This window comes from Epinephelus fuscoguttatus, linkage group LG15 (genome assembly GCF_011397635.1).
Source record: "Epinephelus fuscoguttatus linkage group LG15, E.fuscoguttatus.final_Chr_v1".
In the NCBI taxonomy this organism is placed as follows: Eukaryota; Metazoa; Chordata; class Actinopteri; order Perciformes; family Serranidae; genus Epinephelus; species Epinephelus fuscoguttatus.
The window spans coordinates 28,745,990-28,762,699 of NC_064766.1; the positions used below are offsets into that span (position 1 = coordinate 28,745,990).

Sequence of the window (16,710 nt, forward strand, 5' to 3'; positions counted from 1 at the left end):
TGAAAGTGGACTAAATTGGACCAGTGTGGACCAAATTTTCTATGTGGGTTCTTTTCAGCCCATTTGACTCAAGAACTGCAGCAAATTCTTATATCTGCAATATCTGCAAACTGAGCCTCACCTTCTTAACGTGCACAGTGGTGATGTGGCCCGGGCAGAGAGGTAACACAGCAATGGAACGAGGGGCACAGAGCTAAAAACATTAGTCTTGAGCTTTTCGTCTTGTGTCCTGCAGAGAGCTCCAGGACAAGGTGTAATTTCACTTGAAGATCAGAGGGGCACAAGTTATGATAATTGATACCCTGAAGGTGGTGGTAAAGTTGTGCAACAAACTCTGCTGTACATTTCAGTACTGTAGCTACCCTGTGGTCCCCTTCATTATTGGTTTGACTTGAAATGAAGACCAGAGAGCGTTACAGTCATTTTCTCCTTTTTAGAAGCATTTAAAGCCACCAAGGAGAAAGATTTCGGGTCACTGGTCAACATCTCTTGAAAAAAACATGTTTTAGGATAGTGTAACTAACAGCTTGGATGAAGGATCCTTGCAGCTTATTTTTATTTTTCAATCACAAAAGAATGGAGATATGATTTAGGATGCTGTTAAACTGCCACAAGGCTCATCCATTCATTTAATCCATAACAAATACTACTACTACTATACTACTAATGGCACAATCTGTTTATTAAATATTGCCAATATGATATACGAGTGTTTCTCTGACAAGTCTGCATAAATAATGACAGATAATGTCAGATCCCTGAGGGCATTTTTGCCCTACTTACACTCTCTATAAAACAACTTGATTTATTTTTTGAGGCGACTCTTTGTCTCAGCATACAGGTGAAATAAATGTATATCATTCCAGCATAACAGGTACCCTTCCATTTTTGTCATGTGCACAGAGCAATTACAGTATGATGTTCACCATTAGCCACCTGGCAGAGCCCCCATAGACTCCCTGTCTCCTCGTTGCACTCTTTGATCACAGGCTTACCTGCTGGTTAGAGGGACAGAACACCTCACTGTTGAAATGACAAACACTGAGCAGGTAGGCGGGCCTGAAAGTCAAAAGATGACCTGAGAATGTAATGAAGCAAAATCGGTCAGCTAGGAAAAGTACCTGGCTGAGCTGGAGAAGGTTGTAGAATATGTTCAGTACAAAAATGCATGCACACAAAAAGCATTTGACTCTAATGGGTTTCATCCTACATCATCCTTTACTACCATTAGTGATCTTTAACACTGCCCATTCACACTTGTAGAACTGTATGATTATGTGATCAAAACTGTGGTTTTGCACAGGCCCTGCCACAATGTATTCTGGATTACCTGTGATATAGTTTGACACTGTGACCCACACTGGTATCCTGATCTGAGTATAAGACAAAGGAAAAATGTTCTGGTGGGAAATAACCTCAAAATTGTGTAAGTTTTAAACATGTATTCAATGTGGAAACTAATAAAAAATGGTGTTTTGAAGTCTCTAAACACCAATTTCCCAGGCTGTGTTACAGTGACCTGGTGTTTGGACAAGCTAGCCCATAATTCCAACATATTTCTTTGGGACTTAAACAGTGGTTGACTCTGCTCGCCCCCTATTTTTTGACTGGCCAAGACCAAAGTTAAAAGGACATATCCAGCTGTTTTGGGACAGAGGGTCAATTTTACCTTCCAGGCATGTTTTGTCAAGAATTAGGCTACAGTAGCTCTGTGCTTGGCACCATGTTTTGCATATTTGGTCCTTAAAACAAGCCGCCATGCTATGGATTCAGGAGGATGCATTTTTGGATGCATGAATTCTACCTCCACTGATTCATCCAGGACTATGACCCCATAGAAAGAGCTGAATATTGGACTGCCTGTGCACCCAGTAGGTACCCTGCTGTTACAGTACTGCTACTTGTGGCTTTACGAGGAGTCCCATCTTGTTTGAAGTTGGTCTTTACTGCTGGTCATGCTCAGTGTGTTAATGAGCTCATCCACGTCTCAACAAAAAATGCATGAGGGGTGGAGTTAGGCCTACTTGCAGCTCAGTGGCCAATGGAAAGGTGCCAGTATTAACAGCAGTATTTATGAACAGTTATGCTGCACAGCAGATTAGAACAGGACTGAGGAGATGCAACAACAGGTGAGCAGTTTTCCGTTACTGTCTACTAGCCAAGTCAAGTTTAAAAGCAGAGCTGTTTTGTGAATAACAGCAGTGATGTAAAACAGAATGCAAAATAATTGAGCTTTTGCATGCCATTGCAGTTGCAGGTGTCGAGGATGATTTCACAGGTGTCCCTGTTGAGGGCGCTTTGCTACGTGCTGTTAATGCCAGGTTTGTCTGAGTAAAATTATTCTCCTGTCATCTGACCTTTATGTAGGAGTTAAAATTATGCCAGTTAAAGTTGAATGATGGTTGTATTATAACAAAATGACAGATAATTGAGTGTCTCCTTTAGTTGTTTGTAGATTGTTTTCATGCCACGTCATGCCAGAGAAATCTTTTTCAAAAAGGCGAAAATGATATCACACTAATAAACGCTGAACATCCTAATTTCTCGGCAGATGGAAATTGCATAGTTTGATTATAATTTTAGCAAAATGTTACATGCACGAAATGATTTGGCTTAAAGACTACCCTCTTATACTTTTAAAGATACCAATTTTAAAATGTACTTGAATATTATTGAAATTTTAAAACTTTAAAATTATAAATTGGCAACAACTTTTAGATTATTTAGACAATTCAAATGTACTCAGTTTAGCAGACCCCAGAGGTTTTTGTTTTGATATGTTTGTTTTCTTTTCTGCATCTTGTTTATTTGTTTTACAATTAAATTTATTTTTGCATTATTTTTTTACATTAGGAAACATATTTCCTTTAACTTTTATAATCAAATCAAATCAAACTTTATTTATATAGTACCTTTCATACAATTGTGCAGCTCAAAGTGCTTTACAGCTCAGAAGTAACAGCACAGAAAATGTAACAAGTGAATATCTAGACATTACAACAATAAACGATAAAATATTTTAAATAAATAATATGTAAAAGGAGAAAAAATATGAAAGGGAAATAATGGAAATCTGGAACTAACATTTCCCTGTAATGAATGTATTTAATAAAGTTGAATTTAAAGACAAAGTTGCTGTTTATTGCTTTGCAGAGTGAAGTGCTGTGTTGTTTGAGGTGTCTAACATGTTCTCTGCCTCCCTCCAGGTTTGCTCGAAGCAACATCTTTAATGAAAGTAAAGAATCCTGCAGGTATTTGACCCACCTTCTTGCAGATCGCAATACAAGTTGATATTTCAACTTTCCTGAACTTAATATAACTGTTAAATAATCCATGATTCTTGTACTTATATTTCGCTGGAACTTTAAAGGCTCTTGCTAATGCTAACAATTGAAAAACTAAAAGAAGCAGTTTTACAGTAAGTTTAAGTGATGAGAACAAGCTATCAATTGGAATTTAAATAGCAATCCTTGATTCTGTGTTCTTCCAGTTAACATTGACTCTACTAAGGCTCATGATTTCCTGACTAACTCTCGACCTAAGAGAAACATTGACCCAAAGTGGTACCGAGGCGCTCCTGATTTCCAGTCCTACTACCGCTTCTATAACAGTATTGGACACATTGAAGGAGTAAGTTAACACTGACTCGAGATTTTTTACATATATTTTCTTGGATTACACAAATCAGCAAAAAAAAAATGTTTTTCATTTCCTCTCTGTTTCTGTGTTTCTAAATCAGCTCTATGAGATCGACAGGATCAGGATGTTGTATCAGCAGATGCGTCATTTGGAGCTGACCTATGGCCCAGATGCCTCCAGTTACCAAAGTGTCATGGGTGTGCTCACAAGCACTGCAGCACCAACTACAACCACTCAGCCCCCCACCACCCCTGCTCCTACACCAGACCCTCTGGAGAACGCACCAAGGTTCTATCTGTGTAACCCCAGAGACCCACTGTGCAAACCTAAGATCGTCTACCTTCCAACAGGGGCTGTTCCAGTACTGTGTGACCCACGAGTCAACCCCGCCTGCATGCCCAAAACAGAGGCGGAGATAAAAGCCACTGCTCCTCCCCAACCACCTCCAGCTCCTCCTGCTCCCAAAAAATCTGCCCCACTTCCCCCTCCTGCTCCTAAAGCAATGGAGTACGACTGTGACCCATACTGGGACCCTGACTGCCTCATTGATCACCCTCCCCGCCCCATCCAGGAAACATCAGCACCAGAGGCACCTGCTGAGGAGAAAATGGAGAAAGAAGAAGTAGCAGTTGTTGAGGAAATTGTCCCTGCAACACCAGCCTCCAAGAAACCCCTCCACCCTTACTATGACCCTTATGATTTTAAACGGGACCTTTATGACCCCTTTCGTTATGCCAACCCAGCTCCACAGTAAAAACAAAGCGCTTAAGAAATAGTAGGATAAAGTTCAAATCATGCAAATCATCAGATGTTGTACAGACAGACATGTTGACAATGATGTTACAGTATGATCACTGGTTTTCCACATGACAAACTCACACTCTGACCAATTTGTATGCTGTTCATAAGAATGCACAAAAACTTTTGTATGGAATAAAAACAATTAAAAAAGAATAAAAAAAATTATTGACTAATGGTAATAAATATGTGTGGTTTTATATTTCACTTTAGTTATTTAGTTATTTTGTGTTATTATATATCCTACAGAATGTCTACCTGCTATGCTTGAATTTCAGGACAGAGCTGGGCACAATGAGTGTAAGTTCCTATTGAGATTTCACATTTTAGACACAGAAGTGAAACTTGGGGGGTTATTTTATGTCTTTTACTGGGAGTGATTTGCAAGCAGTGCAGAATTTTATTTTGTAACAATCTAGTATGATATCTTGCATTTATAGTTCCACACAGTGGCATAGGAAGCTACGACGGGCCCCAGTGCACGCTATCGTCTAAGTATTGTCTTGACACAAACAGAAACTTGACATTGGACATCATCAACACTTTACCCAGCAATGTGAATTGCGTATCTGACAAAAATACCAAATAAGATAATAAAATTAGTCATTTAACTGCATAGTTTTTAGAATATATTTATAAATTTTACAACATATATAGAAAAAGCATATAATTTTGTTTTAAATAGCTACTGACTATTTGAAAAAATAAAGATTAAAATGAAAGCCATGATGCAGATGGGCTTGCCTTTTCTGAGGACATATATAGCAAATGGCACAGTTTTTGAATTAAAAATATTAATTTTTTAAAAATCATTTATCTTTGAACACAGGTATACACTGATCAGCCAAAACATTAAAACCACTGACAGGTGAATTGAATAACATTGATTATCTTGCTAAAATGCAGTGTTGTGCAGGGAAGCCTTGGATGCTGGCATATATGTGGATGCTTATTGACGCGCTCCACTCGCCCAAACACTCCCAGATGGCAGTGGCCCCCCCACGTCACACCACAAAAACTGCTCAGGAATGACCAAAGAAACATCACAAAGAGCTCAAGACATTGACCTGGCCGCCAAAGTCCCCAATTCCCAATCTGACTGAGCATCTGTGGGACGTGCCAATACCCCAGATGTACCACCCATCCACAGTGGGGCCTCTACAGATTGGACATAGCTCTGACATGTCAAGGTATGGACGCAGGAAGTCTAGGGATGCCCCGCTGTGCCTGGTTCCAGTGTCGTAATGGCAGATCCTTTGAGTCCTGTGGGTTGCGAGATGACGTACCAGCATGTCCCAAGGATGCTTGATCACATTTGGATCTGGGGAATTTGTAGGCCAGGTCAAGGCCTTAAGCTCTTTGGCTACTGCCATTGGGAAGTGATGTTGCCATGAGGGGGCTTGCTTGATCCGCAGTGGTGTTTGGGTGGGTGGTGCATGTCAAATGGCGTCCACATGAACGCTAGGACCCCAAGTTTCCCAGCAGAATATTGCATTGTAACAAGATGATCAATGTCATTTACTTTAGTGGTTTTAATGTTTTGGCTGATCGGTGTATTTCCAAGGTGGCAATCTGAATCATTTGCAAGGGCCTGCTCTCTCTATGTGGACTCCACCCAAGTGCGATCACTGGTGATATTATGGCATTAATATGAAGAGATTTCTGGTCACAAATGTATCTAAAGAAGTGGCAAGAAGAAGGGGAGATTGTAGAGTAGAACATCTTTAAAAGCAATCTGTCCACATTTAAACCCTTCAACCTCCTCAAGAAAACAATCTCTACGACTGGTGCTTGTTGCAACAGTCGGTGCATCACCATCCACAGCACCATTTATAGAGAAGAGTTTTTTAGACTACAAATACATATAATAAAATAATCTAGAGCATTTTACTGCATTGTTTTGTAATGCTGTACTGTAGTATTCCTGTATTTACTCAAGATATAAATACTTTTCTCATTTATATTGACTATTTCTCCAGGGCAATATAATGTTCTGCCAGTAGGGGGCGATGATACTCTACTTCAACCACTGTGCCCAACCGCCGAAGAAGAAGACCGCAGCGGAGTAAACTACTGTGTCTCTTCCAGCATCATCAGTCTCCACCATCCCTCCTCTTCAACCTAAACCCACACAAAACTGGACTCTATTTCCCTCCTTCGACTCATATATAACACCGGGTATCAGGTATTTTATTCTGCCTTCATGACTGTGTTGTTTTTATTCGTGTCAGTAAACGGGAAAGTGAAGAAGAGAGGCTCGGGCGTTGGTTTGCGATGCTCCCGTTACCGCTACCGTTAGTCGCTTATTGTGACAGCAGCTAGGCCCGCCGGCCGGGTGCCATGGAGATTAGCATGCTAACAGCCAGGATAGCTGTCCGTGCTGACTTTGTAGCCGTTAATTAGATTATACAAATGTTTAAACAAATCCTTGACCCGGTAGAAAACCTCCATAGGATGAGGGGTTCACTATATAAGAACAAAGGTGAAGGTGAAACGGAAACAATAGCTAGTTTTTGTATTTATCTGCAGGTAGTCAGACAGCGGTTGGAGAGGTTACTGGAGCATCCAGCTCATCTGGACATTCACGACACAAATCTAATAGCATTAGGACATTAATATGACCAGTTTGTAGCTACCTTTTGTATATAATGACATGACTACAGCTCGCTCTGACTTTTAATATAACGTATAACAGCCACGTTAATTAACTGAGAGTATTTATTTGTAATTATAACTGAGCCTAATAGTTTATATTTGGAATAGTACACACTCTCAGTCATTCAAAGTTAGCTGTGTCATTATGGAAAAAAAGGCAGATAAAGAAGACATTGTTATCAACAGCTGGCTGGTGTTCACATGCCACCAGTATGACAGGCCCTGGGCTACAGTGGTATTAATGCTGCATAGCTACTGGGTCAGACATCACAGTCAGGATCCAGCAGGACTGATATGTGGAGTTTGCATGCTGGAAAAGGTGAATTTCCTGATGCTAATCTTAAAACGTATTACCTTTCAGTTGTTAAATATACTGTATCTTTGTTACTCAGCACAGCACCCACTTTTTAAACTGTTTTTGGGCAGCTTATTTTGTTTTATGCAACAGTCCAAAAGTCAAAGATATTTAGTTTGCGACCATGATTGAAAGGCAGAAAATCCGTTTGGTGTTTTTTGCTAGAAAAATCTAAATTGATAATCAAAATTGTTGATTTATTTTCTGTCAATTAACTCATCAACTTATGAACTAATCATTCTGTTGCATTGTTTTTGAGCATCTGCAATTAGACCACCATGGCCCAGGGTTGGTGGGTTTGTATGCATGATGATGATTATAATATTAATTTTTATAATACTCCAAGGATAAGCCCATTGAGGGAAATTTACGATATTATCTTCCTCCCCTTGGTCTGTATTAATTGCAAGGTTGCAAGGGCTGAAATGATTAGTTGATTAATAGATTGGTTGTTTGACTGAAAAATTAAATGGCTGCTATTTTGATAATTGATAATTCAGTTGTTTTATTGTATTTGTTTTCAAGCAAAAATGCCAAACAGTTGATGGTACGAGCTGAGAACTTGCTGTGACTTCTTGTCCATGAATATATTTCAGTTTTGTTGGGTAAAACAACAAAAAAAAATTAATGTTTTGATGAGCATTTGATGGTTCAAGCTTCTAGATTCTGTTGCTTTTCTCCTTTTTATATCATTGGAAGTAAAATATCTTTGGGTTTTTTAGTGTTGGTTGGACAAAACTGACCTTTTAGACCAAATGATTAATCAATTAGAAAATAATGGGCAGATTAACTGATAATAAAAGTAATATGTAATAGCTACAGCTCTACTGAGGGTGCTGTAAGCCTAGTATTTACATTCAGATGTATAGTTGAGGGTCCTGATCAGGGCAGCTTATATGAGTCAAAGAGAAAAAATAAGAGCAAGGAGTGAAGTATTAGATAATGTCTTCATTGTGCTGATCTTCTCTTCCTCCTACAGTATGTCTGACAAGAGTGAGCTGAAGGCTGAATTGGAGAGGAAGAAGCAACGGATCGCCCAGATTCGAGAGGAGAAGAAGAGAAAAGAAGAGGAGAAGAAAAAGAAGGATGTAAGTGACTGAAACAAGAACTTAAACATATTGAATTTCACGTATCACGGAAGAACCTGCCGGGCTGCTGCTTTGTTTTTAGCTTGTTCTCTGCTCTACAGGGAGACTCAAAGCGTGGAGCCGAGGCGGGCGGTGGGTCCTCAGGTGGCCATGAAGACTCTGACCTGGAGAGGAAGAGGAGGGAGGCGGAGGCGCTGTTGCAGAGTGTCGGCATCACCCCTGACATACCCCACGGTAAACACACATCAATTGCATGCTCCTATTATTATCTCTCACCTTCACTTATCTCTCATCGTTTTCTGGTTGTTTGCTTGAATTGGTTTATAAAAGTCACCTCTAACTTTGTGGCCTGGCTTGGTTACCGTCACTTCCCCTCCCCCTCTCCCCTCCCCACCTCATACGATATCTGAACATTTTACATGTTGTTAACTGTGTTGTGCATGACACCTAAAACCTGACTGCCATTTATTTTCATTCTCTCTTCTCTCCCCTCTGTCTGTCCTCTTGTGTTTTGTCTTCCCCACTGCATGCAAACTCATTCACTCACTCATTCACACACTTCTGCCATATCTCACTCCCTCCCTCACTCACTCTCCCCCTCACTCACTCACTCACTCACCCATTCATTGACTTGCGCACTTACAAACACGCACTCACAGCTCAGCCCCTGAGGGTAGTAACAGAGGATACGTGTCTGTTTCACTACCTAGTCCCCGCCCCCATGTCTCCCTCCAACAAATCAGTGGGCAGCGATGCAGGAAGCCAAGATTCTGGGGATGGAAACGCAGGACCAAGGTCTGTGTGTGTGTGAGACAGAGGGAGAGATGGGGATTGGTTGTTGAGATCATGTTTATATAATGTTGGGTTGTACCTGCATGCCAAGTGTTTGTGTGTGTATTAACATGGTAAATATACTTGATGAACTCTGACCTGTCTCCTCTTTGCCTTTTCACCGGCACGCTGACGTTTCTCAATTAACACGCATTCCGTTCTTCTTCTCTCTCTGTCTTTCTTCCTCTCTGTTTGCTGTCTTTTCCCATCTCTTAACTGGCTTACCTTTTGCCTGTCTCTTGTGTTGGGTTTCATCCTCTTGTTTTTCCTTTCTGTCCTGTCTTTCTCTAACTAACACCATCCGGTGGTTTGGCTGTATTAGGACATTGCATTGGGATCCTGACCCCTCTACTCTGCAACTCCACTCCGACTCTGAGATGATGGGGTACTGCTCCTCCTCTCTCCTTTAGCTTGTCTTCCAGCTTTTTTCAGTTTTTGTGGTTTCATCTTAGATTTGTCTAAATGTGTTATATTATGTCTGTACATCAATATTTATGTCTCTACATGTAAAAATTGCATTTACGTCTGCTTCGTATTGCAAACCTGTTTATGTGTGTGCTTAATTCAATGATGCCGTGCATGTGTGTGTGTGTGTAGACGTGGAGCGGTGAGGCTGGGCATGTCCAAAATGACCCAGGTGGACTTTGTCCCAAAGGAAATGGTGTCCTACTCCAAAGAAACGCAGACACCCACTGAGGCAGTGACACACACCGATCAGAAACCAGGTAAATAAACATCAGGGTTCCTTAAAAACTTGACATTAAAAAGACTCAAATCAGTCTTTCGAAAGTCTTGAAACAGCTAAGATAGGATTTTGAGTTGGGATTTTTTCTGATGTTGCATGATAAAATCTCAAAATAAAAGGTAAGGTATCTGTTTCTTTTAAATAATTTACTGAAGGCCCCCTAACATCACACAGATCAAAAAAGCAAAAGTAACAACACTCATATTTTGTTTTCTGCCTGGATGCTTTGAGCAGAGGACCCACTGTCTGCTAGCTAACTGTCGCTGTACCCTGGACGACATGGGGAATGCAAAGTCGACAAAAATTGGCCATTTAACCAAGATTTCTCAGCATGACTCATACCAGTACAAGGCAATTCATACCAACCTTGGTGAATGTATGCAAAAGATTTTCAAACTCGGCATAATGGTAATCAAGACCGTGGAATCCTACATGCAGGTCGAGAAATATAAGTTGAAAACTTGAATTCCAACTGGCATTAAAAAGTCTTAAATCCAATTTTCCATAAGCTGTAGAAACCCTGAAACTTAGACCTGTTTCCCCAACTTTTTACCTTTGCTTAAAATCGAACAGAAATTAACTTTGTACTGTGTGTGTGTGTTCCAGACGAGGAAGAGGATGAGGAGATAACTGCTCCACCAGCCGAGGATGCCCAGGAGGAGAAAGATGAACATGGCGAACAGCAGGAGGAGGGTAAGGACAGACGTTTGTGTGAGCTGGCTGTTAATGGCCTTTGATTTTTGGATACCAATAACTCTGGCAGGCAATTCACTGTGCTTTAATAATGCTGATCAATAGTGGGAAAAGTCTCGACTGTTAGGCTTTTACTACATTTTTACTCTTACCACACTAATTTCTATCTATCCTGCAATATGTTACCAGTAAGCAAGATCTTTTCTAGTATTTTTCCTTATCTCTGTATTAAATTCTCTGCGTATAGATATTCCCAAAGAGCTGACAGAAGAAGAGAAACTGCAGGTCTTGCACTCCGAGGAGTTTCTGTCGTTTTTCGAGCGAGGCAGCAGAATTGTGGAGAGAGCTCTTGCTGAACATGTGGACGTCTGCTTCGATTACAGCGGCAGAGATCTAGAGGATAAGGAAGGGTGAGGCACATGAAAAAAAAACATGCGTAATGACAAACAGATGTATAGGCTGGGGTGATAATCTGTTTTGCTTGGTTCCTCCCAGTGACTTGCAGGCAGGTGCAAAGCTGGTTCTGAACAGACAGTTTGCAGATGAGCGCTGGACTAAAAACCGAGTGGTCACCTGTCTCGACTGGTCCCCTCAGGTGAGGAGAAAAATCTTCGTATTACGCTAACAAAAAAGCACCCTTGATCCAGTTTCAGTCAGAACAGACTGGAAATCCTCTGTGATTACTGTGTTGATTTATTTGTGACTCTTAAATGATTCCTTCCTTGCTTTTCTCTGCATTAAATAACGGCTGCTCTGTTCCTTTCAGTATCCAGAGCTGCTGGTGGCCTCGTATAACAACAACGAGGATGCTCCCCATGAGCCTGATGGTGTGGCGCTGGTGTGGAACATGAAGTACAAGAAGGCCACACCAGAGTACATCTTCCACTGCCAGGTAAAGAAACAGTTCACATGCAATTACGCTACAAACCTCAGACATAAAGACATGATCTTTAAGAGAATTAACATTGTTTATTTCAAGCAAATGCTCAGGCAGAAGCAGATATATTTTATTGTAACATTTTCTTCCTCCAGTCTATGGTGATGTCAGCCGGATTTGCAAAGTTCCACCCTAACCTGGTGGTGGGTGGGACGTACTCCGGACAGATTGTCTTATGGGACAACAGGAGCAACAAGCGCACCCCTGTTCAGAGAACTCCCCTGTCTGCAGCTGCACACACAGTAATGCATTGGAGCTCACACACCTTTATGACACACTCACTTAGGGTGCTTTCACACCTGCCGTGTTTGGTTCGGTTTAGTCGAGCTCAAGTTCATTTGCCCCCTAAGTGAGGTCTGTTTGGGCAGGTGTGAACACAGCAATCGCACTCAGGTGTGCACCAAAACGAGCGGACTGAGACCTTCTTGAAGAGGTGGTCTCGGTTCGTTTACAAATGAACTCTCGTGCAGTTCACTTGTGGTGAGAACCTGTTCCGACCTTGATCTGAACCAACTGCAGTCGCATTACACGTTGTTGTGTAGTGTACTCTTCTTCAGTGTTTTGTTTACTTCCTGGATTTTTCCTGCATGGAAATTCTGACCAGTCAAGACCAGCTTTCTTGCGCAAAGCATTTTACCTGGTCCGCTTGTAAATGCTGCCGTGAGAACACAAACCAACTCTAGGCTATATTTTAAAATTTTGTAACTTAGTCCCTGATTCGGACCAAAGCAAGACAACTCTACATCTGAAAGCACCCTTAATTTAAGTTCTTATAACATGATTGACTCAATTTTTCTGCACGGTTATATCTGGTTGACTTCTCCTGGTAAGTGCATGTTGTCTAACTCCTCTGTTTGTGCTCTTCTGTGTTCAGCACCCAGTCTACTGTGTGAATGTGGTGGGAACCCAAAATGCTCACAACCTCATCAGCATTTCCACTGATGGCAAAATGTGCTCTTGGAGCCTCGACATGCTCTCCCAGCCGCAGGTACATTGAACTTGAATGGATGATGCACAGGCATGCTGTCATAAATATCAGATGGTGGAGTCTGAGGCCGCATGTTGTTTTCCCTGCAGGACAGTCTGGAGCTGGTATTCAAACAGAGCAAAGCGGTGGCAGTCACCTCCATGGCCTTTCCTCTGGGGGATGTCAACAACTTTGTGGTGGGGAGCGAGGACGGCTCGGTCTACACAGCCTGTCGCCATGGGAGGTGTGTGATCTGTGACCTCTGTCCTCAGTAGCAACAAGTGTCTTCCTATGGGCAGATTGTTTGTTTTATAACCAGGGAGGAAAGGTGGTAATTAGTTGAAGTCCTCACAGTTGTTTTTATGCGTGTGTTACAGTAAGGCGGGTATCACTGAGGTGTTTGAGGGCCATCATGGTCCTGTGACTGGGCTGAGCTGTCACAGTGCTGGAGGACCTGTTGACTTCTCTCACCTCTTCATCTCCTCGTCTTTTGACTGGACCGTCAAACTCTGGAGCACAAAGGTGAGACATTTACAGTCACACACAAGCTTTTGAACTATTAGTTGTTTCTTAAAATGAGTCAATTTTTCCCTTTGTTCTTCTGTACAGAGTACCCGTCCATTGTACTCGTTTGAGGACAGTTGTGATTATGTCTATGATGCCATGTGGTCTCCGACACACCCTGCTCTGTTTGCTTGTGTGGATCTAGCTGGACGCCTGGACCTGTGGAACCTTAATAATGATACGGAAGTATGCAAACACACAATGCACTGAAACCTAAAACCTTAATTCCACCTTTTCACATTCAGGGAAATTTGCTTTTCTGACCTCTTGCCAAGATTTAGATGAGATGGTCGACACCACCCAGCAAGCATTTTCTGGTTTAAAAAACGTCTAATAGCTTTCTACATGAAGACCTGATGTCTAGGCTAAATCACAGCTGAATTTGGGCTGTCAGTGAAAATTTGGTAGACGTCATCAATTATACGGCTATGTAGAGACCATGTCCAAAAAATGGAGATAAACATATTTTAATTACTGTTGACTCTCCATACGTGATTGAATATCATACCGCACGCCATCTGCAATGGCGAAAATTACATTTAATCAATTTCAAAATTAAATCGGCTAGATTTGGGTTACATGTAGCTAGACTAAATCGGAGCTAAATATAGCCAATACGTTTAAATCACGACTATTGCTTGCTGGGCACAATGAGGTCTGTAAAGTAAATATGTAGGTAGAGCCAGGAGGTGGTTAGCTTAAAAGGTGACTTTGGTATTTTTTAACCTTTTTTAACCATTTTAAAATGGTCCAGTATTTTTATTTATTTATTTATTTTTTAAAAAAGAAAAAAAAGAAAAGAAAATGGTCCAGTATTTAATGAGATGGCTGCTGCTGGCAGCGGCAAAACAGCCTGCAGTGTGACCACTCAAAACATGTTCGCACCATCAGTGTAAGACCACTAAAAGTTCTTGTTTTTGTCACTGACAGGCTCAGATTGTTTTAAGTGTCTCACAACATTATGGAAAGGATCCCTACTATGATAAACCGTTTTGTTAAGAGTAAGATCCTTTTTGTTTAGCTCGTTAAAGCCTCAAAAGAACTATCACCAAACCCACCAGACCCCATTTAAATAAGCCGTAATTTTACTATCATAAAACACACTTACCTTGAAGTCGACAGAAAGAAAATAAAACTCATATAAACCATCCTGGTTCTTCTTTCCACTGTTCCAATTATCACTAACTCTAGTTTGGTTGAAAAAAAACCTTTAATTCACCCAGTTAGAGGTGAAAATGTGCTGGCTCTATACATGCTAAAATGAGAGTCTGGTGGGTTTGCTGATAGCAATTTCAGGCTCTTTCTGGTTAAACAAAAAGGATCTTACTCTTTAACAAAAGGCTCAGTCTCTGTAAGGATCCTTTCCATAATGTTATTGCACACTTACAACAATAATTTGAGCCTGTCAGCGGCAAAACAAGCACTTTTAGTGGGCTTATACTGATGTGTGAACTGCCCCAAGTAGTTAACATTGCAGCCTGTTGTGCTGCCACCCTCTTATTCAGTACTGGACCATTTTAAAAAAATGCTATTCCCATTAGTCACTGTGACACACAAACATTGGGAAAATAGGGTCCAGGTTGAACAACACTGAGGTTAGCCTTTAATTTAGCACCAAGACAGTCTTCAAGTACAGCTAAATTATACCATTGTGAGCTTAAATCCCTGATGTTATTCCATACGCCACATGAACATGTTGTAGTCTTATAATGGGAATGCTGCTGACTGAGAATCTGCTTCTCCTGTTGTGTGTTTTTAGGTTCCCACTGCCAGTGTGTTTGTGGAGGGGGCTCCTGCACTGAACCGTGTGAGATGGGCTCACTCTGGCAAAGAGATTGCCACCGGGGACTCAGAGGGACAGGTGCAGGTCTACGACGTAGGGGAGGTGAGAGGTCATCCCTTGATTATGCTTTGGTTATTTCCATGTGGGATTGAATTACTTACTACTTCAGTACATACATCTTCTGATACTTTTTTGGTGTCACTCTCTTCAACTCTTTCTGTACATACTGATTATATGCATTGTCCTCTGCAGCAAATCTGCGTGCCTAAGGCTGATGAGTGGACGCGCTTCGTCAGGACGCTGGCTGAGATCAATGAGAACCGAGATGAAGCAGAGGAACTGGCCAACGTCTGATGTCACAATCCCCCACACTGCTAATACATTTCTGTCCAGTACACTACACCACCTATAGCACACTACACGACACTGCCAGAGGAGCAGTGCTCTCCTCTCTCTGGCTTCCAGCTTTTCCACCTACTACAACATGAATTGGCCTGAGGAGATTTGCAGAGCTAGAATGGATAGGAAAGAGTTTTAGACAAGTTTTAGATGTGTTTTTAAATGTGTCTTTAAGGGTTTTAGAGTACACTAGTAGGGAGATGAATGTCGTGTGTAGCAGTAATAGAAGAGAAACCACAGTGACGTGGTTTGAAGTTGAACTGACGGGAGTACAGGGAAGTGACGTGAAGCATAGATGCGACTTCTAGCTTGGATAACATCCTCAGGGCTCCAGAAACTGCTCTTCTCCTGAGGCCTCAACCAACTCAGCCCTTTTTTAAATATGCAAACCTTTGTACTTGCACCTTTTTATTACCATTTGAGTGTTTTTACATGTTTTAATATTTTCCAGACGCACTTGTGCACACGGCAGAGAGAAGTAGGAAAAGCTGACATATCACAATCAGATCCTCTTAATTCTCAGCAGCACTTGAATTTGATGACTAAAACAGCTGATGTGCTCTCACATGCACACTCTGGCCTGTGCAGGAGTGTGTCATTCTTACATTTCAACCACTACAATATTTAATATTTATTCTGGTGGTTACACTTATTTAAATATTTTGTGTATCGTTTTAAAAAAAAATGCTGCTTTGTACTAAAAGCTTGAGTAATACATTCCTAAGATAAGCACTACAAGCTTTTTAACCAGGCAAAATCTGTTAGTGTACTTGCCTTGGATTTCTTGACACTAGTACAGTTTAAAAGTGATTTCTGTACCAAAGGTTATTGTTTTATACTCTGTACCTGTGTAATGAGTAGTCGAAACAGTTACCTGACACGTCCTCTTTATGAGGATCTAAGTAAACTACATGAAGTTTTAAATGGGGGTGTATAGCTGAGGTTGGAAATTAGTTTTTAATGCAGAACATTAATTCATTTTCATTATTTTCCTTTTCCATCCAATGTTTGATTCCTTCCAGGATGCAGCAGTCCAACCTCAGCATGATAAATTTCAGCTTCAGACGCTTTCTCTTTAATGTTTAAAATGAGCTAAAAAAAAAAAAAAGGAAAAAAAGCACTGTAGCAACCATATTTGATATAACATGAACAAGATCAGTATTCTGCATAGACTAATTGTACTGTATACTTTCCTGTTACTGTTCCTAATACAGTTAATGGTTGCACTTTTCCATTGGAATAAAACTCAAAAGACC

The 16,710-nt window shown here is 41.0% G+C and overlaps 2 protein-coding genes across 5 annotated transcripts; both read left to right on the forward strand.

The window, feature by feature from the left end:
- Window positions 1–2,286: 2,286 nt before the first annotated feature.
- On the forward strand, window positions 2,287–4,393 carry LOC125902033 (uncharacterized). Its single transcript, XM_049598120.1, has 4 exons — window positions 2,287–2,321; window positions 3,207–3,251; window positions 3,491–3,630; window positions 3,740–4,393. The coding sequence occupies exons 1-4, from the start codon at window positions 2,315–2,317 to the stop codon at window positions 4,391–4,393; spliced, it is 846 nt and encodes a 281-aa protein (XP_049454077.1). The 5' UTR covers window positions 2,287–2,314.
- A 2,091-nt stretch (window positions 4,394–6,484) lies between these two features.
- LOC125901863 (dynein, cytoplasmic 1, intermediate chain 2a-like) lies at window positions 6,485–16,700 on the forward strand. 4 transcript variants are annotated; one of them, XM_049597824.1, is made up of 17 exons: window positions 6,485–6,622; window positions 8,427–8,535; window positions 8,637–8,769; window positions 9,195–9,330; window positions 9,689–9,751; window positions 9,964–10,091; window positions 10,718–10,804; window positions 11,052–11,214; window positions 11,300–11,399; window positions 11,571–11,696; window positions 11,837–11,983; window positions 12,616–12,729; window positions 12,819–12,952; window positions 13,086–13,230; window positions 13,318–13,458; window positions 15,032–15,157; window positions 15,308–16,700. In XM_049597824.1, the coding sequence occupies exons 2-17, from the start codon at window positions 8,428–8,430 to the stop codon at window positions 15,407–15,409; spliced, it is 1,953 nt and encodes a 650-aa protein (XP_049453781.1). In that variant the 5' UTR covers window positions 6,485–6,622; window position 8,427; the 3' UTR covers window positions 15,410–16,700. The 4 variants fall into 4 exon arrangements, with proteins under 4 accessions (XP_049453781.1, XP_049453782.1, XP_049453783.1 ...); XM_049597825.1 differs by having other exon boundaries at window positions 9,246–9,330; XM_049597826.1 differs by lacking the exon at window positions 9,689–9,751.
- Window positions 16,701–16,710: the final 10 nt, after the last annotated feature.

Bases quoted from the DNA above. Each gene is read 5' to 3' on its own strand.
- LOC125901863 (XM_049597824.1), top strand. From the start codon at position 8,428: ATGTCTGACAAGAGTGAGCTGAAGGCTGAATTGGAGAGGAAGAAGCAA. The intron at 10,092-10,717 runs GTAAATAAACAT...TGTGTGTTCCAG, and splicing joins ACACACCGATCAGAAACCAG to ACGAGGAAGAGGATGAGGAG. The intron at 10,805-11,051 runs GTAAGGACAGAC...CTCTGCGTATAG, and splicing joins TGGCGAACAGCAGGAGGAGG to ATATTCCCAAAGAGCTGACA.
- LOC125902033 (XM_049598120.1), top strand. The intron at 3,252-3,490 runs GTATTTGACCCA...GTGTTCTTCCAG, and splicing joins GAAAGTAAAGAATCCTGCAG to TTAACATTGACTCTACTAAG. The intron at 3,631-3,739 runs GTAAGTTAACAC...TTTCTAAATCAG, and splicing joins GTATTGGACACATTGAAGGA to CTCTATGAGATCGACAGGAT.